The 24,587-nt window shown below is 37.5% G+C and overlaps 1 protein-coding gene across 1 annotated transcript; it reads right to left on the reverse strand.

Annotated features, from left to right (window-relative positions):
* Window positions 1–1,432: 1,432 nt before the first annotated feature.
* LOC149247753 (uncharacterized) lies at window positions 1,433–18,567 on the reverse strand. The gene is made up of 3 exons (XM_089445366.1): window positions 18,452–18,567; window positions 2,035–4,916; window positions 1,433–1,918 (listed from the first exon to the last, which is right to left on the reverse strand). Exons 1-3 carry the CDS (start codon window positions 18,565–18,567, stop codon window positions 1,557–1,559), a joined length of 3,360 nt encoding a protein of 1,119 aa, XP_089301492.1. The 3' UTR covers window positions 1,433–1,556.
* Window positions 18,568–24,587: the final 6,020 nt, after the last annotated feature.

Genomic DNA, 24,587 nt, shown 5'->3' on the forward strand with positions numbered 1-24,587 from the left:
TTTTAGGATAATTGGAAGGAATTTTTTTGACTTCTTGTGTAATTGGTAGGTGATTTTGTGTAATTGGAAGGCCTTTTTTTCCTTTTATATAATTGGAAGACAACTTTCAGAACATATTTCTTGTCTTCTTCTGTAATTGGGACGTAATTTTTCCCCTTAAACATGTACATTGTACATAATTGAGGTAGAAAGTCTTGGAGGAAAGAATATCCCATTGAAAATGTTATTGAGGAAAAAAATGAAAGGTTAGGTATGGCAAAATGTACGTTTCCAAAAGAGACCAATCCAAACTGTGACATAATATATGTCATTATTTTGCCATTATTTTTTCTCCTCCATCACCGTAAGTAATGCAAAAGGTTTTAGTAAAGACCAATTTAGTTTAGACCTAAACAAAACCCCATTTCTTGTTTCATCAAGACAAGTTGCACCAAATGACCAAATCCATCTTAAATATGGATCTAACATGAGCAGAGAGGGATCCAATTTCTTCCCTTGCAATTTTTTTTATGAGGAGACATTATTTAAATATTTTGTATAGTTATTTCATATTTTTATTTTATTTTTATTTTAAATTAGTCTCGTTGACATGAGAAAAAATTCAACGTTAATGATGAACGGACATGCTAACACATCATACTGAGTTGTAGAGTAAGCCTTTGGGCTTAACTAGGCTTCTATGGTCGTGGAGTTGATTATAGAGTTGATTATAACTAACACATCAAGCAAGTAGCCACAAAATTATAACTTAAATAAATAACCAAAACAAAACATTTGTTTAAATTAGCCAATACACACATAAATTTAATGAAAATATGAGAACCCTATGCAATAGTGCAAAAACACTTATTGCTCGAGGAAAAACGTTATATGTCAACATAATTTATAGAAGCAATGAAACTTTTAACATTAACTAAAATATCAAACTTACAATACAACATATAAGAATAATACATAAATTTGTGCCCTAAAAGTGTGTTTGCTACTAAGAGCTCATAACGGCCAAGACATTTCATAGGGGTCTTCTTCTCCCTTATGAATGACGAGCAAGTCATTCCAAGTGGCATGGTTTTCCGTGGATAATAATGAATAGCAACTAGAAACGGCAACAAATATACAACATGTTATAGGGCATTAAAGGAACCGCATGCCCACAGTTAAACATGTTATACATGCTACAGCCCTGCTCATTTAATGCCTTATAACAGAGTACTTATTCTTGAGTATTGATTTGACAATTAAATTATAATAAATTTTCCAACTTTTCAAAAAAATATACTTTATAAATTTAAAATTTCCTAAACTTCTAAGTAGTCAACCTAAACAGTCATAGTCAATGAAGCAATACGAATGATATCATAGTCAATGAAGCAATACGAATGATATTATAGGATATTTAATATATCCAAAAAAATTACAAATGTGTGTGAACAAAAGCATTGACTCCTGTAGTCTCGTCACCTGCGTGATCGTACAATTCTACTCGGGTAGACTAGATGAACAAAAATTTTGGTGTATAATAGAGGGTTACGTCATTGTCATTACCGTGAATGTGACTATTTTAAATCTAATTCTGAAGGGAGAAACGAGTCAGATTGTGGAAGATTAAACATGTCAACGACTGAGTTCATCGATGGCCTGAGATTCGGTGCAGATCGAGTGCAAAGTGTGGCAATCTCCATCATCTTCCTTATTTCATCCTTCTCATTTTTATAATCACTGCAACTTCTCAAATCCTTATCAATTATTTCATCCATTCTCCCTTCCTTCGCCTTCTTCGCAACCCATGCAGTTAGATGTACAAATTCCTGATTCTCCTCTTCTACCACAGGAGGTTTTCCGCTTACCATTTCTAACAATACCACTCCGAAACTATACACGTCTTGCTTCGTCGATGCCTTCACTCCATACCCACATTCTGCACATAACATTAATGAATTAGCGTGACATAGAATATGATGATCTCTACGATTACATTTCAAAACAAAAATAAAAGCGTGACGATCAAAGAGAAAATGCATGGAGATTTAGTACCCGGAGCAATGTAGCCATGCGTCCCTCCTAAAAGAGAACTTGATTCAGAATCTATTGACGAATTCTTCACTAGCCTTGCAAGTCCAAAGTCTGCGATGTGTGCTACGTATTCGTCATCCAGCAATACGTTGGCAGACTTTATGTCGCTGTGGATAATTGGAGGTTCGCAGTCGTGATGTAAATATTTGAGTCCCTCTGCCACGCCCAAGGCAATGTTACACCGGGTCCTCCAGTCCAGCATGTGATTGGGTTTCGATGCCCCGCCCAGAAATTCCCACAGTGATCCATTAACCATGTAGTCGCACAGAAGAACTATTAAATAATTCATCTCATCGTGTGCAGTTATCAGGTCCCGATGGCGTAAGATGTTTCTGTGACGGGCGTTCTTCAAAGTTTCGATCTCGCGCCTCACACTGCGATATTGAATATTGTCGTGATGATGATTTGCTAATTTTAAGCATTTGGCAGCAAGGATTTTGTCCTGTCCTGGAATCATCACCTTGTAGACCATGCCGGATGTGCCAGAGCCGATGACGTAATCATCACTGAAGTTGTCTGTCGCTTCCACTATATCTCTGTATTTGACTATACCGAGTTGTCCATCTCCTGAAAAAATAGTATACTTGTCGTGTCTATTACTGTTCAACTTCGGCTTTGACGCTTTTAAAACGTATAGCAACGCAAGCATGAGAATAGTTATGGTCCCAATACAGGCAACGGTAATCCCTGCCACTTCGGCTGAGCTTAATTCTTTCTTTTTACCTGCTACTTCAGAATCGGAACAATTGTTCCTTGTTGGCGGTCCACAAAGTCCTGGATTACCCTCAAATGCATTCTCCAGGCCTTTTGAAAAAGCCCTTAATGAAGGAATGGCCCCTGTGAATAGGTTGAAAGAGAAATTGAAATGATCCAGGCTTATCATATCTGTGAGGGATTGAGGGATATTACCAGACAGGCGGTTATGGGAGAGGTCCAAGGATTCAAGTAACTGCAAGTTTCCTATCTGAGGAGGAAGAGATCCCGATAGATTATTCCAGCTTAGATCTAACCCGTATCTGAGACTGGCCGCAAGCTTTCCCAACTCCGAAGGAATGCTCGTGCTTAATCTGTTTCTAGCCAGGTGCAGTTCGCTCAAACCCCTGCAATCTCCCAAGGAACTGGGTATTCCTCCCGTCAATGTGTTTACACTCAAATTCAATGTCGACAGCATCGCAAGATGGCCCAAAGCTGTGGGTATTCTGCCCCTTAAGGAGTTTCCGCTGAGATCTAAAACCTGCAAATTAGTTAAATTTCGTATTTCTGGAGGAATCGTTCCAGTGAGATTATTGCGGCTCAGAATGAGCTTTCCTAGTTTTCCCAACTCTCCTATTTCGGGAGGAATGGCACCAACGAGATTATTGTCCGCAAGGAGTAGATTGGTAAGATTATGCATCTGTCCCACGGAAGAAGGTATACTTCCATGGATGTTGTTTGAAGAAATGTCAAGGTAATCCAGTGCAGAAAGCTTAGAGATATTACCTGGTAAGAAACCCGTGAAGAGGTTGTTCTGCAGCCGGATGCGTTGAAGTGAGACGCAGTCTTGTAGAAGGTTGGTGATGTTCCCCTCTAATCGATTATCGAAGAGGGCAAGACGGATCAAAGAGTTACCGTTGCATAGCCCAGAGGGAATCGATCCGCTCAATCCACTGGAATATGAATTAAGCCTCTCCAGGTTCCCGAAGCTTCCAAGTCTTGCAGGCAGCGGACCTTTGAACATGTTTTCACTGAGATACAGCCTTATCAGATTGGGAAGAAGGCCGAGTCCTTCAGGCAAAGTGCCATCAAAATTATTGGAAGATAGGTCTAGCTCCTGCAGGTTTGTAAGATTGGGAAAGGATGAGGGGATCGACCCTGACATGTTATTGAATTCTAAGTGCAAGACTCTCAAATTCTTCAGATTGCCCATTTCATATGGTATAACCCCCCTCAGATTATTGGTGGATGCATCAAATGCCTCCAACTTCAGCAGTCTAGTGAAAAAGCCTCCGGGGATAGAGCCTGTAAGATGATTGTCATAAACCCACAAATATCTCAAATTTTCCATCACGGCTATCTCCCATGGTATCGTACCTTCTAAGGAGTTCTTATAAACTGCAATGGCTTCGAGACGGCTGCAGTTGGCGATGGAAGAAGGGATGGTACCGGTCAAATTGTTTTGGTACAGCGTCATCTCTACAATGTTTTTCAGATTCCCAATTTCCCGTGGAATCTTTCCTTGCAATCCCGCAGTGTCGAAATACAGAATTCGCAGCCGACTGCAATTTCCGATTTCAGGCGGCAGAGAGCCACTGAAATAGTTGGAATATGCGGTGATTGTGTCAACATTGGCAAGCTTTCCAATAGACGAGGGAATGATACCGTTGAGATTATTTGTATCCACGGCGAGCGTAGTCAGGCTTCTTAGATTACCCAGTGCAGGCGGAATTATACCTGATATATTGTTGGTACTGATATTCAGAACTGTAAGAAGGCTACAGTTCATGATTTCGGGAGGGATGAAGCCCGTGAAGAAATTGTTGGCGAGATTGAGTTCTCGAAGCTCTGTGCAGTTCCCTATCTGGCCAGGAACCGTGCCGGATAACCCATTGCCCGAAAGGTCGAGCTTCTCCAGGGCAGCAATCTTGCCTATTGCACTGGAAAGACGACCAGACAGCCCTTTGTTTGGGAGGGAAATTGATGTGACCCGCCTTCTATAACTGCTGCAGTGGACACCTTCCCAGCTACACGGGTTGACGCCAGAATAGCTGTCGTTTCTCCAACTTGAAAGAACATTAGGAGGAACCGCAAAATATGACTTTATTTCTAAAAGCGCCACTCCATCGGCCGAGTACAGATCGTTAGCACTGCAAATAAGTGCAGGTAATCGGCCAAAACAATTGATAATAAACAGTATTAAACACGGAAGATTACATAGTTTCATTCTCATAGTTTCATTCTCATCTTGCTTCCTCTGCTGCTTGGATATCTTGCTTCCTCTGCTGCTTGGATGAAGAAACTTGAAGAACATCATGAACCAATGTGGTTTGGTTTTTTTTTTTAATTGCATTTTAAAACTGTTTATATTGATAAAATAATTAGAAATTATTTAGATTTCAAAATGAATGAAAAGAAAATGGGCAAGAATCCAGTATGCATATCTAAATGTTATATGGTATGGAATTGAAAAAATTTCACCCAAATTTTTATGTTTATCGTATCAAATTCAAAGTCAAACTTAGTAATTATAAGGGAAATTATAATTATGTGATGGCGGTGACTCGGTGAGAATATCAACCAAAGTAATGCTAACCCTTTCGACCAAAGTACTTTCCACACAATTCACACCAGAATATTTCGTGGAGTCTGTTTTTATCCAGTAATTAAGCTTCACATAACATTCCTTCATATGGAAATTTGGGCTGTAACAGCACCTTGGTGACTTTAGTCGTCGGCAGTGTTACGTCCTACTACATCGGGTTATCTCGATCGCAACTTATTATTGGAAGAATTTCTCGAAGTCTTTGAGGAATTGTTATCTCGATCGCCGCCGGCCACCAAAATCAACGAGGTAGGTTGAATGTAACATATACATTTAATAAGCAGGATGTCAAATGTCACATGTTTGATTGGTGCGCCAACCCGCAGCAGAATGTCAAAGATCACATGGTTGGTTGGTACGCCAACGACTTTCGCAAGTGAGAAAGTTTGCGTGCAGCTTTTGAGCAATGAAAAGTCACACTGACGTAGAAATATCGGCAAATATTGAATTCGATGATGGTTTTACTCTTTTAAGAATATGATAAAAACAAGTTCATTAGTTTAGTTATTAATTTTAAAAGGTATAAAATAATTTACACATTTGAATAAGGGCTACATTGTAGATATTCTTGTTTAGTTTAAACATTGTTATCTTTAAGTTAGTGTCAAAGACATACATGAATGAGCAAATAAAGGGTTTTTTACAAGTCTTACAAAAATGCTAATGACCTAGGACTAGGAATAGTACCTCTAACAACTAGAGTGGTGTAGATCAGAAATAATACATCTAACAACTAGAGTAGTGTGGAAAAATTAACAATAACTAGAAACTCTTAATCATTTTGACCTTGGACAATTCACCTAGTAACTTATTTCCTTACAAGGAAAAAAGACTAACTCAAAAGGTTAACTCTAACTCCATGACCTAATACTTAATCATCTAACGAATACTTAGATCTGGTAATGGGCTAACGAAAACAACTATGATTCTAAACATCGAGCAGGTAGATACACTACTGAAGTAAATGGCAGCCAAGTTGTATAATTTTTTTGTGCAGATTATGCTTTATGTCCCATAAGGTCATGGATTTCCATGAAGTAAACAAAAATACTCTACTGTATCTAAGATGCATAGGTAAAAGATGGATATAGATATGCACCTGATTAATTGTGACCTCTGGGAGTCTCTTCGCACACTGCTCCATGGTATCCTTGTCCAAGGGTATTGCTCCACTAACAATCTCGTTCGAAGAAGACAGATCATATCGTGCCACAATATTTTGTTTTGCAATAGCATGGCATAATGGGTGGCACAGTTAAATAGGATATTTTGTATTCTTGAATTTCTTCCAGCATCCTTACAAAGGTAAATTTCCCCATTGGAACCACATCATTTTCTCTCTAGAGCTGCCCATATGTGACACATGCCAACCAATACACATGAAACATGGGAATAACACATAAGACAGTCCAATGCTTCACGCCTTTCATTTCTTGGTCACTGGTCACCATCAAGGCAGCCGCCATGAAATTCCTATGAGTTAATATCACCCCTTTATTTTTCCCAGTAGTCCTAGAAGAATAGAACAATGCAGCTGTGTCCGTCTGCTTCATAATAACATCAGGTGGATTCTTCTAGACACTTATGGTTAAGACCTTATAAAATAAAATAATGGTTAGTGATAGACTCTAAAGCACGGTTGAACATATATTTTTTCTTGCTGCAGTTCTTTTTAGATGCAGAGATAGACTTTGTCTCTCCATCTAAGAAGCACTCCTGAACTTTTTGTTTGTAATTTTATTTCTTTACTGCTGTGTCTGTGTAATAGATCCATGCATGCCTTGGGATTGTGATTTTTTTTTGTACAATGTATATATTGCAAGATACAGTAGTAAAGAAACATATGGAAAAACACAAACAGTTACAACAATAATTAATATATGTTTTGGAGTGCTTCTTAGATGCAGAAACAGTCTTTGTCACTGCATCTAAGAAGCACTATTGAACATATAATACTTCTTGTTGTAACTGTTTCTGTCTCTGCATATGTTTCTTTACTTCTGTGTTTGTGCAAGATAGACCATATACAAAAAAAAGCCAAAATCCCAACACAAGTTGACATCAAAGTTGAGAAGTCATGTTAAAATATCGATGAAAAATTATTGGAGTTACAAAGACCTACATGTCCAACTAGATTTTCTTCAATACGAGTGGGATCAACTACCAAATCAAGTCTAGAAAAATTTAAAGGGTTCTATTCAACAAAATCAATGAAAGAGAAGTTCTGTGAATTAAAAAGGAGTTGGTGTACCTTAATCCTCTCTCCTTTCTTGGCATTGAGGATTATTTTCCTATATTTTAAATTAGATGAATGTGGAAATTATTTTTTGAAGAGGGACTTAAAGCTATAGAACTAACCTTGATGAATTTAAAGGCATATTACGATGTATTTTTTGATAATTTGTGCTACTTTGGATATACATAATAAGTACTATATCTTTGCTTGCTTCTACAATTTTCCAAGTAAGGCATAGGAAAATTAACCTTCATGAATTTAAAGGCATATTACGATGTATTTTTTGATAATTTGTGCTACTTTGGATATACATAATAAGTACTATATCTTTGCTTGCTTCTACAATTTTCCAAGTAAGGCATAGGAAAATTTGCATGGTGAATTAAACTTGACATTAAGAAACATGCTCATCTTCTTAAGGGCATGGTGTTTTTCTTGACATGAATGTATCTACTACACTCAAACCTTTGCACTACTTGCAAAGACAAACTATGTTTCACTGATTATTTAAATAGTGACAATTTATCAGTGTATTTAAATAGCTTTTTAAAGCTCTGTCTTCGAGATGTTTCCGATATTTCCATGCCAACAACTTCTTCACTACTTGTACAAATCCACCAATCTGTCCAGTTCACAATTTTCTTCAAGCTATTCCTGCAAAAAGGTTATGATTTTGAACGGAGCAAGAACCTCTTACAACATTGATTACAAATCTGCCATACCTGTCAATGCTCAGCATTAATTATAAATCAGTCATATCTGTCAATGCTCCTGTATTATGCACATCTGCCTAACCCTCAAAGGATGGTGTGGCCGATCTTTTGAGTTCAAAAATAGATAGCATCCAATCATGCTCTTTTAAAAAAATAATAAGAAGTTGCTCCTGTATTATGCACATGTGCCTAACCCTCAAAGGATGGTTTGGCCGATATTTTGAGTTCAAAAATAGATAGCATCTAATCATGCTCTTTTAAAAATATAATAAGAAGTAAGAATTGGTAATAGCAATTCGAACACGTTGCATGACTGCTTATTTCTTCAACAACATTTTTCTTTGCAAATTACTTTCTGCTTACTATCTTCCATCTCTGGTATACCTCCTTGAAGTTTCAATAGAGAAGGATCTATAACAGTTGTCTAAGCTGGAATGGAAATCACAGTTGTTATATTTGGGGTTGTTTAACTATTTTATGTTTTGGAGTGTTTTGTCTAAATTTTGGAAAATAATTTCTTTGTCCGATCTTGATTTTTTGTTATTTTGCATGCATTTATAGATTCAGCACCCTAAAAAAAACCCTAGACACTTAGATTGTATAAAATTCGTTGCTCTGATTGTATAAAATTTACTGCTCAAACTTGTAGTTCTAGCACATCCTTCCCTAATTTCAAATAAATTTAACCAAAAAACATAAAACAATTAAACTACATTGTTTCTTTAAAAAAAAGCACAAATCTTGTCTGAGTCTTTATATGCGGTCTGGATCTCAGTCATGATAAGAAATCAATGGTTTACTACCCTTCTCTCAACCCAGAGATTTGTTATCTCAAGCAAACCTTTCTTTTTGTGTGATGATAACCAATCAATTGCAGCTACAACAGATCTGAAGTTCCAAAAATTGGTTTTCATCACAATGTTTTCTACTTGGGTCTTCTACACTGAGTAAATAGGAGATAAATACCATGTATATAGCCACTTATCATAGGCAATTTCAAATTCATGGATGGTAGGGACATTACCACTACAGTGGCACTTGTTTATTTATAATATGAGGATGGCAAAGAAAGCTATATACTAGTTTTTTAATAGCGAATAGGGAATCAAAGAAACCACTAGCAGAACCTAAAGAAGAAACTGAAAACCCAGTCTACAAAATTAGCAGTGGTTGGATTTTAAAACCCTATTTGAAAATGGAAAAGAGGGGCAAGGGTAATTGAGTTGAAGGGCCTGGAGATATATACTAAGAAGGCACACAGATGGGGGCACTGAAATTTGAACATGAGGAATTAAGCATTAATTTGTGAACAATATCTTTTCATTCAGTTAACTAGTAAACAAATCATTAAAAAGTCATGTGGGTTGTGATGTTGTGGTAACTTGTAAAATTGTCCTTCAATTTATGTGCTATATCAATTTATGACAACAGGGTATAATGCTGTGATATATATATATATATAATATATATATATATATATATATATATATATATATATATATATATATATATATAATGTTTTGGCCAAATTGAAAACGAAAATTATTCACACAAACAAGATTGTAACTGAAATAAGCCATTAAGAAATCATATATGTAGCGGAATAAACTGGGTTGGAAGTAATATTGAATAAAATTTACAAGAGGGGTGAGGGTTGGATATGGATGTTATTACCTACATTCAACCAATATGTTGGCATTATGATATTGGTTTTGTCCTTGATGGAAACTCTCTCAGATGACAGTTCATAGTGCAGCATGCTAACAACAGAGGATTACAGATCAGACTCCAAAGAATGAAGAAAGAGAGGTATACACTGGTTCACTTTGTCCAAGGGGCATATACACGCAGGTTAATAGAACAAAAGTAGTGTATAATGTATACACGCACTTTCACAGGAGGCAAAGTGCGTACATGTTGGAAAACCAAGTTTTTGGAAAAAGTTATTTGATCCAAGGTATTTCTTGTCCAATGTATTTGGTCCGAGGTATTTGGTCCAAGGTATTGACCCTAGGTATTTGGTCCAAGGTATTGGTCCTAAGTGGTTTTGGTCCAAGGTATTGAAAAAGGCCTAAGAGTATATAAGGAGGAGAAGATCATTAGGCCAAGAGTGCAAGCAATAAGATTCTAAGGAATACTTTTCTCTGAAGTATATTTTATGTTGCAGGGTTGTGTTTGGGACTAGATCTGAAATAATTATGTGCACATTGAGTTCAATGTTGGATAAGGATAATGTGACATGAAATGACTTATTCTTGAATGATCTGATATTGGTTGGAACTAGATTTGATGTTTGCGCCTGTTTTACTCATTATCCATCAAGATCTAGTTTGTCTAAAGTCAGGAATTGCAACAAAGTTCTAAGTCAATATTTACAGATCTCTATGCAGATTCGTCTTGTTCAAATAGCGTATACATGCAAGTTCGGTTCCTTCAAGTAGTGTATACAAAAGAAAAGCTTCTTTTCAAGATCTGACTGAACTATCTGATCAAATTCTGTTATTTTACTGTTGTCTGTCAATGAAGTCTTCTTAGATCTGGATGAAAAAAAATTGAATAGGTAAGGAGGATGGAATTTGATTGATTGATTGTATAAGTAAGAAGAAGTGATCTCTGTCCCTGCCTGTGTAAAGCTCTGAAAGTTGACAGCAGATATTCAGTATATTGAAACCAATATGAAACCAATGAAAACAATGCCAAAGCTGTCAATACTTTAGTGGGAAGTCTGTTGCAATCAGAGTTTGTCAACGTCATGCAGCTCAAATTAGCCAAAGAAATATGGCACAAAATTTTTCTGAGCTACGAAGGATATTCTCAGGTAAAACGCGCTAAGCTTCAAACTCTCAGAATTCAGTATGAAACTCTTAAGATGCATAGTGATGAAAGTATAGCTAGTTACTTCTTACGTATAGATGAGGTTGTTAATTGTATGAAGAATTTGGGTGAAGAAATAAAGGATTTTACCTTAGTTGAGAAAGTTTTGAGATCCTTGTCAGCAAAATTTGAATCCAAAGTTTTTGCAATGAAGAAAAATAGGATCTGCAGAATATCACTATGACACAGCTTCATGGAATCTTAACTGCCTTTGAGATGAGAAAAGGAGGACCATCATATATGAGAGAAGCCACATTTAAAGCTTCTGAGCAAAAGGAAAGGAAGAACACATTGAATCAGGACATATTTCAGAAGAAGCAAATGAGGTAAACTTTGTAAAGAAGCTTCAACGGGGTTCTGGAAGGTTTAGAGGTAAGCTACCCTTCAAATTCTTTGCTTGTGGTAGAGTCAGTCATTATGCTGCCAGATGTCCTCATAAAGATAAATATGAAAAAGGAAAGGAATATGTAAAGGGAATAGAAAACAAGTTGTGAATAAAAGGAGTTATTATATTCATGAATATAGCGATGGTTTATCTAATATTGATGAAGATGAAATGGGACAAGATTACAGACTTCTCATGGCTTATGACAATGATAATTTTTGGGATGCTTTAGAAGAAGAAGACCTTCATGAAGAAAGATCTAAGCTCCAAATCTATTTATAAGAAAAGAATATGATTATAGATACCTTGACATACCAACTTGCTGAAAAGAAAAAACATAATGAAAAACTAGAATGTGAAATTGTGGGTCTGAGAAAGGATCGTGAGAAAACAAAATTACTCAATCTTCGATTTGCTAAAGGATCAAAAACTTTAAATGGAATTATCAAAATTCAACATTCTCCTCTAATAAATACAAGTCTTGGATATACTGAAGAAGCATCTCAATCACAAAAGTCGTCAACTTCCACCAAAAGCTATCTCTATGTAGCAAAGACTAGTGAATAGTAAGACAATTGTCAGCAAAGGTATAAAGCAGATCACCAGGTAAATCATACTCAATTTACTCCAACGATAAATAGAAGACGCAACCAACCTTAGGCAAATCATATGCAATTTTCTCCAAAGATGAATATCAATAGAAACTATAATCACCAGGTTAATAGATTCGATAGTCGCAGGAACTTCTTTAGTGGGCAGTGTTTTTCATATTATAATTTTGGGCACAAAGCTGCTCAATGCGTTGCTTACAAAACCATCAAGACTAGAGAAGCATGAAATCAAAGGAATGTAACAGGAATCAATAGAAGTTCCTATAATAAATTTTCTCCTCTTGAAAATGAGATATAATGCTCAATCTGTAACAACTTTGGTCATGAAGAATCTAAATGCAGGAGCAAATTTCAGCAAACATCTCAAAAGGAGCAAACACCATTAAATCCCAAGATATGGAGAAGGAAAGAATCTCAAACAAAAATATGTGGTATAGCCTTGTATGCAGAAGGATAAGAAAATCAGTGGTACATCGACAGTGGATGCTCAAAACACATGATAGGTGACAAAAAAAAACTTCACTCATATAATGCCTTAGAAAAGGAAAAGAATGTCTCATTTGGAAATGGCACTCCTTCTGTCATAAAAGGTAAAGGCTCCATTTTCTTGAAAGAAAAGGTTAAAGCTGGACATGTTATGTATGTAGATGGTTTAAAGCATAACCTGTTGAGTGTCAGTCAAATGTGTGATCAAGGAAATGAAGTGGTGTTTCGATCAAACGAATGTGTTGTTCGTGAGCTTGATACAGGAGAGACCGTGATCAAAGTTAAAAGAACTCCGAACAACTTATACATACTCAAGGGAGGACAACAATAGTGCTATCTAAGAAAAAATGATGAAAATTGGTTGTGGCATAGATGATTGGGACATCTAAGATTTTCTCAAACAAGAAAAGCATGTAGACTCAAGGTTGTTTGTGATCCTCTAGATATCAACATCCCAGAAAATACAATATGAAAACCATGTAAAATCGGTAAGCAAACCAGAGTTCACTTCATGGAAAAGGAAGGGTCAACAAGTAAGCCTCTTGAACTTGTCCATACTAATCTATGTGGAACATCAAGGGAAAAGTCGCCTCGTGGAGAAGAATACTTTATTTTGTTCATTGATGATTTTTCCAAAATGTGTTGGATAGGTCTTCTAAAGCATAAAGATGAAGCATTTGAAAAGTTCCAAGTCTTCAAAGCCTTCAATGAAAATGAATCAGATCGAAAAATCAAATGCCTCAGATCTGATTGAGGAGGGGAATTTACATCCGATGAATTCTTTCACTTTTGTGAAAAACATGGAATAAAAAGGCAATTCTCCACTGCAAGGACTCCTCAACAAAATGGTGTGGTAGAAAGAATGAACATAATAGTTCAACAAATGGCTCGAGCTATGCTAGATGCATCTAGAACTCCTACAACCTTCTGGGGTGAAGCAGCATTCGTTGCCGTAACTATTCTCAACAAAGAAAATGTTCGGTTAAATAGCACTCAAACTCCACATGAACTTTGGTATGGCAAGACTCCTACTGTAAAGTACTTTAAAGTTTTTGGAAGCAAATGTTTTATCAAAAGGGCTGATGAAAAACTGGGTAAGTTTTAACCCAGAGCAGATGAAGGTATTCTTCTTGGTTATTCCTTCAAAAGTAAAGGATATAAATGTTATAATAAAATACGTGGGAAAGTTATTGAAAGCATTGATGTTGTAGTTGATGAAGCATGCAAAAATCCAAAACAGATGTAATCAACAGAAGATTATGACAATGAAGAAGATGGAGATTATTTTCCCTCATCAAATCAAAATGATATTGAAGAAGAAACCAATGAAGCACTAGAAGAAGAGACAATGGTAGAAGACAAAAATCCATCTAGGTATGTTCAGAAAAATCATCCAAAAACTCAAATTTTATGGGAAAAGAGGCAGGTGTACAGACATGAAGAACTATTATAGGGACCTCAAGATATTTAGAATTACTATCTTCCACCGAACCTCAAAATGTAAATGAAGCATGCAAAGATGAATATTGGGTAAAGGCCATGGATGAAGAACTTGAGAAAATTGAAAAGAATGATACTTGGAAATTAGTTCCTATACCTCATGACAAAAATATTATAGGAACTAAATGGATATTCAAAAACAAGCTGAATGAAAATGGAGAAGTCATTAGAAACAAGGTGAGACTTGTTTGTAAAGGATATGCTCAACAAGAAGGTATAGATTTTCAAGAAACCTTTGCACCTGTTTCTAGAATTGAAGCCATAAGGATGTTTCTTACTCTTTCTAGCTTTCAGAAATTCAAAGTATACCAAATGGATGTAAAATCAGCCTTCCTTAATGGAGATTTAGAGGAAGAAGTTTATATTGAACAGCCAGAAGGATTCATTCTTAGAAATGATGCAAAACTTGTATGTAGACTCAAAAAGGCTCTCTATGGTCTGAAACAGGCTCCAAGGGCTTGGTATTACTGCCTTGACAAATATCTACACCAACAAGTTTTTACAAAAGGTTCAACAGATAGCAATCTATATACAAAGATTGAAACTGATAAATTGCTAATTATTATTGTTTATGTTGATGATATCATTTTTGGTACCAATGAAGAATCCATGAGTCAGAATTTTTCTTTAGTAATGCAACAAGAATTTGGAATTTCTTTGGTTGGTGAACTTACCTATTTTCTTGGTCTACAATTTCAACAAACTAAAGATGGTATTTTTCTATCACAAACCAAATGTCTCAAACAGATCTTGAAAAGGTATGGAATGGAAGATTCTAAACCTGTACGTACCCCAATGATAACAGATTGTAGTCTCAGCTCAAATGATGAATCAACAACAATACATCAACCAACTTACAAATCCATGACTGGAAATCTGCTTTATCTAACAGGTACCCGACTTGACATCATGCATGTGGTAGGAATAGTTGGAAGATTCCAAGCAAATCCAAAGGAACCACACCTTCAGGCAGTCAAAAGAATTTTCAAATATCTTCAAGGATCTCAGGACTTTGGTTTATGGTATCCTAGAGATACAGATCTTACTCTTCATGCTTATACAGATGCAGATTGGGCAGGAAGTTTTGATGATAGAAAAATCTTTAGTGGTGGTGCACTTTATATGGGTTCCAGGTTAGTGTCTTGGTTTAGCAAGAAACAAAGTTCAATTGCTTTATTTACAGCTCAAGCAGAATATGTGGCTGCTACATCTCGCTCCACACAACTACTTTGGATGATGCAAACTTTGCAAGACATTCAAATCACATGTACTCCACCTATCTCCATTCTATGTGATAATACAAGTGCCATCAATATTTCAAAGAATCCAGTCATGCACTCCAAGACCAAGCACATACCCATCAAGTACCATTTTCTACGTGAACAAGTTCTTGAACAAAAGGTCAAATTGGAACAGGTTCCTTCCAAAGAACAGGTTGCTAATATATTCATGAAACCACTGACTAAAGAAACATTTGAATATCTCAGACAAAAGCTGGGAGTAGTTGCTGCATCATCCTGCTGTTAAACCCAATTTTTTAGAGAAAGGTTATTATACGTGTGTTTCATAAAGTGTAGTCATGTACACACGTGGGTTTTTGTGGGTTAAGGAGCGTATATGTTTTTCAGACAAGAAAAATAGTGATGCATGCTCTGATATGGGTGCTTTTTCTGAGTTTGATGATTACTATCTATCGATATGCTTTGTTCATTAATTTTTATCTGACTGACAAACATGCCTTGATCATTTACTTGTTAACAATGCACAGGTAGCACATGTTCAAGGGGAGCATTAGCGTTCACGTACATTCAACATTGTTGGCATTATTATTGCTGAGTCCAACTATGGCTTCAGATATTTATACCATTTGTTGCTTAAGTCATGTAAAATTCTAGGGTGTGATATGCCTTCTCATACATTTGAATGAGTCCTCTTAGACAAATGATGTAATTTGTATCCCCAATTTGCATGGGATGGATGATGTAATATTTATTATTTCTTTCATGTATAAATAATTGGTATATCCCCACTTGGTTGGGTGGATAAGTCAAATTTAGAATATGCCCACTTGGTTGGGAGATAGATGTATGTATGGGTCATTAGTGATAGGAAGGTCATACTCACACAGTTGAGTTATGGAGTCATGTTATTCTTTTGGAGAATATTTTTGTGACTCTGCATGTGCTCAGGGGGAGCATGGAAAACATAATGTATGTCAAAGGGAGAGAATATCTTGGTCCACCCTTTAACCTTGATGTCAAAGGAGGAGAGTGTCTTGGTGTTGTTGTTGCCATCAAGTCAAAAGGGGGAGATTGTTGGCATTATGATACAGATGTTGTCCTTGATGGAAACTCTCTCAGATGACAGTTCACAGTGTAGCAAGCTAATAGCAGAGGATTACAGATCAGACTCCAAAGAATGAAGAGAGGTATACACTGGTTCACTTTGTTCAAGGGGTATATACACGCATGTTAACAGAAAAAAAAGTAGTGTATAATATATACACACACTTTCATAGGAGGAAAAGCGCGTACATGTTGGAAAACCAAGTTTTTGGTCCAAGGTATTTGATCCAAGATATTTTCTGTCCAAGGTATTTTGTCCGAGGTATTTGGTCCAAGGTATTGGTCCCAAGTGGTTTTGGTCCAAGGTATTGAGAAAGGCCTAAGACTATATAAGGAGGAGAAGATCATTAGACCAAGAGTGCAAGCAATAAGATTCTAAGGAATACTTCTTTCTGAAGTATATTTTATGTTGCAGGGTTGTGTTTGGGACTGGATCTGAAATATTTATGTGCACCTTGAGTTCAATGTTGGATCAGGATCATGAGACATGAAATAACTTATTATTGAATGATCTGATATTGGTTGGAACTAGATCTGATGTTTGCTCCTTTTTTACTCATTATCCATCAAGATCTGGGATTGCCTGAAGTTAGGAATTGCAACAAAGTTCTAAGTCAATATTTTCATATCGGTACGTAGGTTCGTCTTGGTCAAATAATGTATACACGCAGGTTCAGTTCTTTCAAGTAGCGTATACAAAAGAAAATCTTATTTTCCATATCTGACTGAACTATCTTATCAAATTCTATTATTTTACTGTTGTCTATCAATGAATTCTTCTTAGATCTGAATGAAAAAAGCTGAATAGATAAGGAGGATGGCATTTGATTGATTGATTGATTGTATAACTAAGAGGAAGTGATCTCTGTCCCTGCCTGTGTAAAGCTCCGAAAGTTGACAGTAGATATTCAGTATATTGATAGTTGGTACAGACTTGATTCAAAATTTTATGTTTGCAGTAATTTTGAAGGTATACATAGGTTCAATTAACGGAAGTAGCATATACACACAGTTTGGGTGCATCCAAGTAGCGTATACATTCTAATGCATGATTTTTGAGGTCACAGATGGTTCTGAATGATGATGCAGGGTTCTGGGTTCAGTAGAGTATTCTGGTGTCAGTGATCTGATTGTTCAGTTTAAGTTTAAAATATTTGATGGGTCCAGTGTGAAAATTCGATGAAACAAGGCCTTCAAATGGTGGTGTTGTGATCCACGAGTATGTAGTCTGAAAATTCATGAAACATGGTCCCTGGTGGAAAAGTGGAGTTTTTTGTAGGCTAGCACGTATGTACTAGTAAACATATTGGCTAGTACAAGAGCTAGGGGGTTGTAACTCCCTTCCAGTAGAAGCTGGAGAACGACATAAGGTTGGAACCTTCTGCAGGTAAGAGCCTCCATACTGGTATGAGTCTGCACCAGTACAAGATTGTAAACAAATTTTCTTATTATTAAAGTAAGACAGAGACGACAACAGTAGGTGGTTTTTACCCACATTGGGTTTCTTTGGTGTTCATGTGTGTTTCTTATGTGTAATTATTTATTCTACTTTTACTGCACTGTCTAATAAATCTCTGATATACCGGTTTAAGATAAACACATGATCATTGTCTAAATCACAAGTTCTCTACATATACGTTGGTTTCTTTTATCACAGTCGCGTGTACAGACTAGTTCACTTCACTGAAGTAGCGTATATAAATCTATTTGGGAAATAATTATTGATCTGATAATATTGATTCACCTCCTCTCAGTATTATTTCCAGCATAATATGGATGTTTTGTTGAAAAAATTCAGCCAATAGAAATGTGTTATCGAAGAAAAAATTACAGATTTCAGAAATCCAGTTGCAGCTAATGATGTATTCTCGAGAAATAATTACATAATCGAGATAAGGAAATAATGGGAGAACTAGCCCTCTTACCATACCCGTCATCCCCAATCACTATTGTAGGCAAACCTAGATCTTTAACTGTATCCCATAGCTCTGGGACAATTATTACGATTTTGGCTTTCCAATCCTGGACCAGTTTGGCTACATCCATGACGGTATACACAGGATTGACAGTATTTTCCATTGCCCCAATTGAAACAATCCCAAAGAAACACAAGGGGAAATAAATAGAATTGCGAGAAAAAAAATCACCACGTCTCCTTTTCTAATACCCAATTGACTCAATCCACTACCCACTGTGCTTACCTTGTCTTTGAATTCCCTAATACTCAGTTTCTCACCGAAATCTGCATCTGCGAGTGCTAATCTGTGAGCGTAGGATGGTGAATCTTTGAACATAAAATAGAAAATTTATGTGTTCTTGTCCTTTGGAAGCTTCAAGGGTGGCCTCATGGACTTGAATATTCCATCCTTTCCATAACCAGATTGGGTCAAGCTTCTCCACTGCAGGCCTGCATTTTCCTTCAGTCTTCAAGCCCTTCATTGGGAAGAATCTCTCAACAATAATACTGTTGACGGTTGTTCACAGTTGAAGGTAGGAAACCCAGCTGACAATCAAACCTATAATTGAGATAATGCAGGGCCATACTACATTCTATGTAATAGTCACATAGTATGTGTTCTGGTAGGCTGAAGCTGGTCATTATTAACATAGTCTTAGCTTTGTTCAAATCTGGTTCCTGTTCCATTAAGTGCTATTGTTTACAGCTGGGTTATTGCAGTTGCTTTGGGGTTATTCTTGTAAATAAATGTACTCCAAAACTTGAGTCTTGTGAAAGTCTTCAATTATTTAGATAGGCCCGAACTAAGAATCTTCACCTCTATATGTTGTTGACAACTCATGTTTTATATACAGGATGACATAAAATATTAGATAATGGGGTAGTCGTATACTGTTGCAAACGTTGCACAATTGTGTGAATAATTGCCAATAGCTGACAAAAATCCCTAAACAGAGAGCACATGCACTATACTTCTTTTAGTGAATTGGATGGCTTTGTTTTTATCCGCCAGACTGTTTCTTTCTCTTCACAGTTCACTGATGGCACCTCAACCATCTTTTCAAATAGAGATTTTTCCAAATTTGATATTGGACCCCAGATCATTAATGGAGGAAGCTTGCATGCCATGATGATGACTGGGAAAGCGAGGGTTGGATAACTAAAGATACAACTTTCAAATGATTGTGCAGGTTGGGGAAGCCATGGGCGAAGAGGAAGCTTGCTTTGAATGGAGTCCTGATGGTCTTACTAACACTTGTGAGATTAAGGATCATAGCCAAGTAAGTCATATGATTTCTCTTTTGTGTGTTTTGCTTTTGGAGGAAATGATAAATAGAAAGGTAACTGAGTGTAAAACCCACCAAGTTGTTGAGGTCCCAACTCCCAGACAAGGGGGGATCCTTGTATGGCTTAGGTTTCATGTGCACCCCAAATGTATTCATGGGTTTCACATGGACCATAAATGTCTTCATGGGTTTTGAACCTGTGATTAGCTCTAGGAACCTAAGAACCTAACCACACAAGATTCAACAATTTGACCAATTCATTGAAGGGACTCTCGGTATGTCCTCAATGGATGCAGGTGAAAATCATATCAGCTTTAGCTTTTGGAAACTTGTTTCTAGTTTTGTAGGCCTTGTCCATTTTATGTATTCTGGTGCCATTTTACCTCTAGTAGTTATGGATCTAGGATAGAATCTAAATATCTTCTATTGATCTATGTGCATTTAGATATTATATGCATACTTGATACTGCATCTTTACATTGACAAATCTACATCTAAAAGTGGCTTCAGTTACAAACTTTACATTACAATTGTTCTTATGTAGCAGTTTACTTTAATCTCAGTTGCATAAGTTTGATTGTTAGACTCATATGAATTTATGTCAGTTTTGATGTAATTGTATTCAGCAATCAATCACAGGTGGAAGCTTCTCCTGAGTGTTTGGTGGATGGTTCGGTATCCTTTGGAAGATTCTCACTTGATACATTATCATGGGAGAAATGGTCAGCATTTTCGCAGAACAGGTATCTGGAAGAGGTGGAGAAATGTTAGACTCCAGGTTCAGTTGCTAAAAAAGTGGCATACTTTGATGCCCATTACAAAAATATTGCCACTCAAAGAGCTTTGCTACAATAGTCCCTAACAAAAGAAGAGAACAACCCGTACAAGGATATGGATGCCCTAGCTCCTGAAGTGCACAATGAACAAGTGTCTAATGGTGATCCTACATTGTATATTGACAATAACACATGCCATGGATCCAACACAGAGGGTGGGGTTCATGACATGAATAAAGATGAAGAGTCTAACGAGGAAGTAATCCAGGATACACCTTCTTTACAAATAGATGAAGCTCACAATGAAGAAATACCTCTAGAGGTAGAGGTATCTTCTTTAACTACTAAAACTAATGTACCTTCACAAAATGATGAAGTCCACCATGAAGAAGTACCTCTAGAGGCAGTATCTCCAATTGCTGAGGCCAAATTAGACATTAATAGTGTCCCAGAGGATCTGAATATGAATGGAGTAGAGAAGCTTTCTTTGCCTAAACAAGATAGTACCCTTGCAAAGGTGGAAACCATTCCCAAAGGCCTGGAAGCGGGTGCAATGGGAAAAAAGAAATCTTTGAAGCATGCAAAAGAAGAACCCAGCGAATTCAAACAAAAGAAAAAGCTCCCTTCTAAGGTGATCTTTCATCACGTTATCTGTGAAATGTTATGTCTTTTCTTAACATCCCTATTTTTTTACTGCACTGGATCTCTTCTACCTAAAATGAAAACCTTGTGTGTAATAATTTACTTAAGTACTATGTATTTCTCTTCTATGAATCTATTATAGTAGTTCATATTGATCGAGGAATGAATGCAATCAAGCTATGGGTTTTGCAGCGGATCTCTTCCATTATAAAAAACTTATTTTGTTCTTCGTCTTATTGTGTTTATCTTTGTTCAGGAGACTGTTGCTTCAAACAGACACGTTTTAAAGCCAAAATGCCTGTTAAAGTTAATCAAACACAGAAAGTTACTCTGGGCCCTCCCACACCCGAGCTCAATCATGGTAGATAGAAAGGGACAAGCTTATGTCATTGGATTGAATTCTCTGTAAGTAATATTCCTCCATTGGTGATAATATTCACTAACAATTCTAATACAAAATTACCATGATTTTCGCGATTGCTAATACAAAATTACCTTAGAAATAACTTAAACCCTAGTTCGGCAGCATTTTATTTCAAGGCATTCCATGATTTCTTAACTAGGGCTCCCTACTCCTCTGTAAAAGCCCTCGGTCGTACGTTTGTAATTCTGCTTCTCCTTCTGATATGGATGTTACTACTACCTACATTCAACCAATATGGATGTTTTGTTGACAAATTTTGGCCAATAGAAATGTGTTATCGAAGAAATAATTACAAATTCTAGAAATACACTTGCAGCCAATGATGTATTCCCGAGAAATAATTACAGAATCGAGATAAAGAAATAATGGGAGAACTAGCCCTCTTACCATCCCCATCATCCCTAATCACTATTGCAGGCAAACCTAGATCTTTCACTATATCCCATAGCTCTGGGACAATTATTATGAGTTTGGATTTCGAATTTTGGACCTCTTTTGCTACTTCCATGACGATATACACTAGATTTACAGTGGTTTCCACCGCCCCAATTGAAACAATCCCAAAGAAACATAGGGGGAAATAAATAGAGTTGGGAGAAACAAAAACACCACGTCTCCTCTTCTAATACCCAATTAACTCAATCCACCACCCACCATGCTTACCTTGTCTTTGAATTCCATGAAACTCAGTTTCTCACCGAAATATGCATCTACCAGTGCTAATCTATGAGCATAGGATGATGAATCTTTGAACATAAAAGAGACAATGTCGGTGTTTTTTGTCCTTTGGAAGCTTCAATCGCGGCCTCACGGACCTGAATATTTCATCCTTCCCATAACCTGATTTATCCATATCAGTTATGTTTGGTTGTGTGAGAGATTGTGCCCAGTAATTGGAACCGAGGTTACTATTAACTGAAGATCTCAGTTCAAGGATATGATATGAGATTTCTATGGGAGAAGTTGCTACCAGTTTTACATTTCCAGGCATTGGGTTCCCTATTTTAGTTTCTGGGTTTGTAATTTAAAACCCCTTGAGAATTCCCCTTTTATGAATTTCGATCATATTTTTATGAGAATCCGAAAGCATGATTCCACTTGTTGAGCCTCAAACCTGCACCTTCATATACACTGATCCAGGTGGATGTTGGTGGCCACCCACCTATCCCATTTGGACCCCCACAACTGTCTCTTTCAGCTCTTTCAGTTTCCTAAATTGTAGCACAGTTTACTATTTTTAGCAGTTTCTCGGGTCCTGAACTTCCGGAGCCGTTTTGAGGCCCTAAACGACGTTTTTTTGGGAATCTGGGGCAACATGGGTCAATGGACCGATGTTGCCTCCCAAAGTGGTAGTACTCGGATAGATCTTTCTAACGAGCTATCGTACGCGTCAAACGGAGATCGTATGCCAAAGTTACGACCCCGGGAATTTGATGTACCAATTTACCCAAACGGGGCCCACAATTTGGCGTTTCATCTTCTAGAGTTAGATTTCGGAATGTTAAGGGTTTTACATTGTTTCTCAACAATAAATAGGCCTTCGAGCCTCATTGTAACACAGTTCGGAACAGTTCAGAGGCATGTAGCCGCACATCTCTTCTCAGAGATAGCTACCATCGCCCTAGCTGGTTTATTTCCATTTCTGGTTGTATTCAGTATTTTCCATTAATGAAATGAATCATTATTTCCGCTGCATCTATGTGGTTATGGTTATTGCATCTCTGTATTTATGGTTGTCTCTGTAATTTGTTGCGTTCCTGCTTAAATCCGGATCAGTGGTATCAGAGCGGTCTGCTTTTTCTCTGTTTTTCTTTGCATGTCCCCAACGAGGTCGGGATATAAGGAGTTAGGGCTTGAACTGGTCGAACCTTTGCAAGACCTGCCTCGCAAATCCCGACGGCCTCCCATGGCGGATGAGAAGAAAGACGAGGGGGCAGGAGATCCTATCAAAATCTTGCTTGAAGAAGCGCTCGAGCGGCAAAGGAACGCGATGATGGATAGCTTTGCACAGATCCTTCAGCGGCTACCCAGAGGCGACGCATCGGATTCCAACAGCGACTCTGGAAATGCCACACTGTTTAAGGTACAAGTGAATTTTGAAATCCCCATATTCGAGGGTCAAATAGACGCAGATGTCGTAGATAAATGGTTAAATCTGCTAGATGGGTATTTTTCTGTTCATGAATTTTCAAGTCGGGAAAAGATTGTTTTCGCTCTTCTCAAAGCAGCCCCCCACGTCAAGGACTAGTGGGAAACCTACTGCGAGCAGAAGGATGAAGGTACAGGCTCACTATTTTCAACTGCACCCACTTGGAATGACTTTCGAGATGCCATCAAGGAGCAGTACTACCCTGTCGGAAGCTATGAGGACAAATACATCAAATGGACCACACTGCGGTAGGGACGAGACCAAGATGTGCCGGAGTTCACAAACATTTTTCATACCCTTCGCACACAGTTGGGTATCAAAGATTCTGAGCTGCATCTGGTACTCAAATACCGCGGCTGCCTACACAGATACATCCAGGAAGAGATGGGGTTCTTGAACATCCCCTCACTCGGCACAGCATACCGATACGCTGTCGAAATCGAGCAAAAGTTCAAACAGAAGAAGCGAGACTTTGGATCTGCAAATCCGAAGCCCAAAGGACAAAGCCAAGGCGGGGTGACCCAAGACAACCCGTCGAAGCCGCAAGAAAAGAACAACACCATGAAGCCGAAGAAGGACACAGGAAAGTGGTGTGAGTTCCACAAGAGTCCCACTCATAACACAAGTGAGTGTCGGACCAAGCAGTCACTGGTGGCCGAGTTGAAGGCTTCCGAATCAGATGCATGTTCCGACCCTGAGCCAGAACCCGACAAGGGGAATGGCAAAGGGAAGCAGATCATTGATGCGGATCCCAGTGCCACTGTTGCCACCGCCAAGATCCAGAAGAATGAACCTGCAGATCCAGAAGAGGGGGAGCGCCTTTTCCACTCAC

This window comes from Pinus tabuliformis, chromosome 7 (genome assembly GCF_031772625.1).
Source record: "Pinus tabuliformis cultivar Carrire ecotype Pingquan chromosome 7, CPIR1, whole genome shotgun sequence".
NCBI lineage: Eukaryota > Viridiplantae > Streptophyta > Pinopsida > Pinales > Pinaceae > Pinus > Pinus tabuliformis.

Bases quoted from the DNA above. Each gene is read 5' to 3' on its own strand.
- LOC149247753 (XM_089445366.1), bottom strand. From the start codon at position 18,567: ATGGATGTAGCCAAACTGGTCCAGGATTGGAAAGCCAAAATCGTAATA. The intron at 4,917-18,451 runs GTATGGTAAGAG...ACTTATTTGCAG, and splicing joins ATAGTGATTGGGGATGACGG to TGCTAACGATCTGTACTCGG. The intron at 1,919-2,034 runs GTACTAAATCTC...TGTTATGTGCAG, and splicing joins GCATGGCTACATTGCTCCGG to AATGTGGGTATGGAGTGAAG.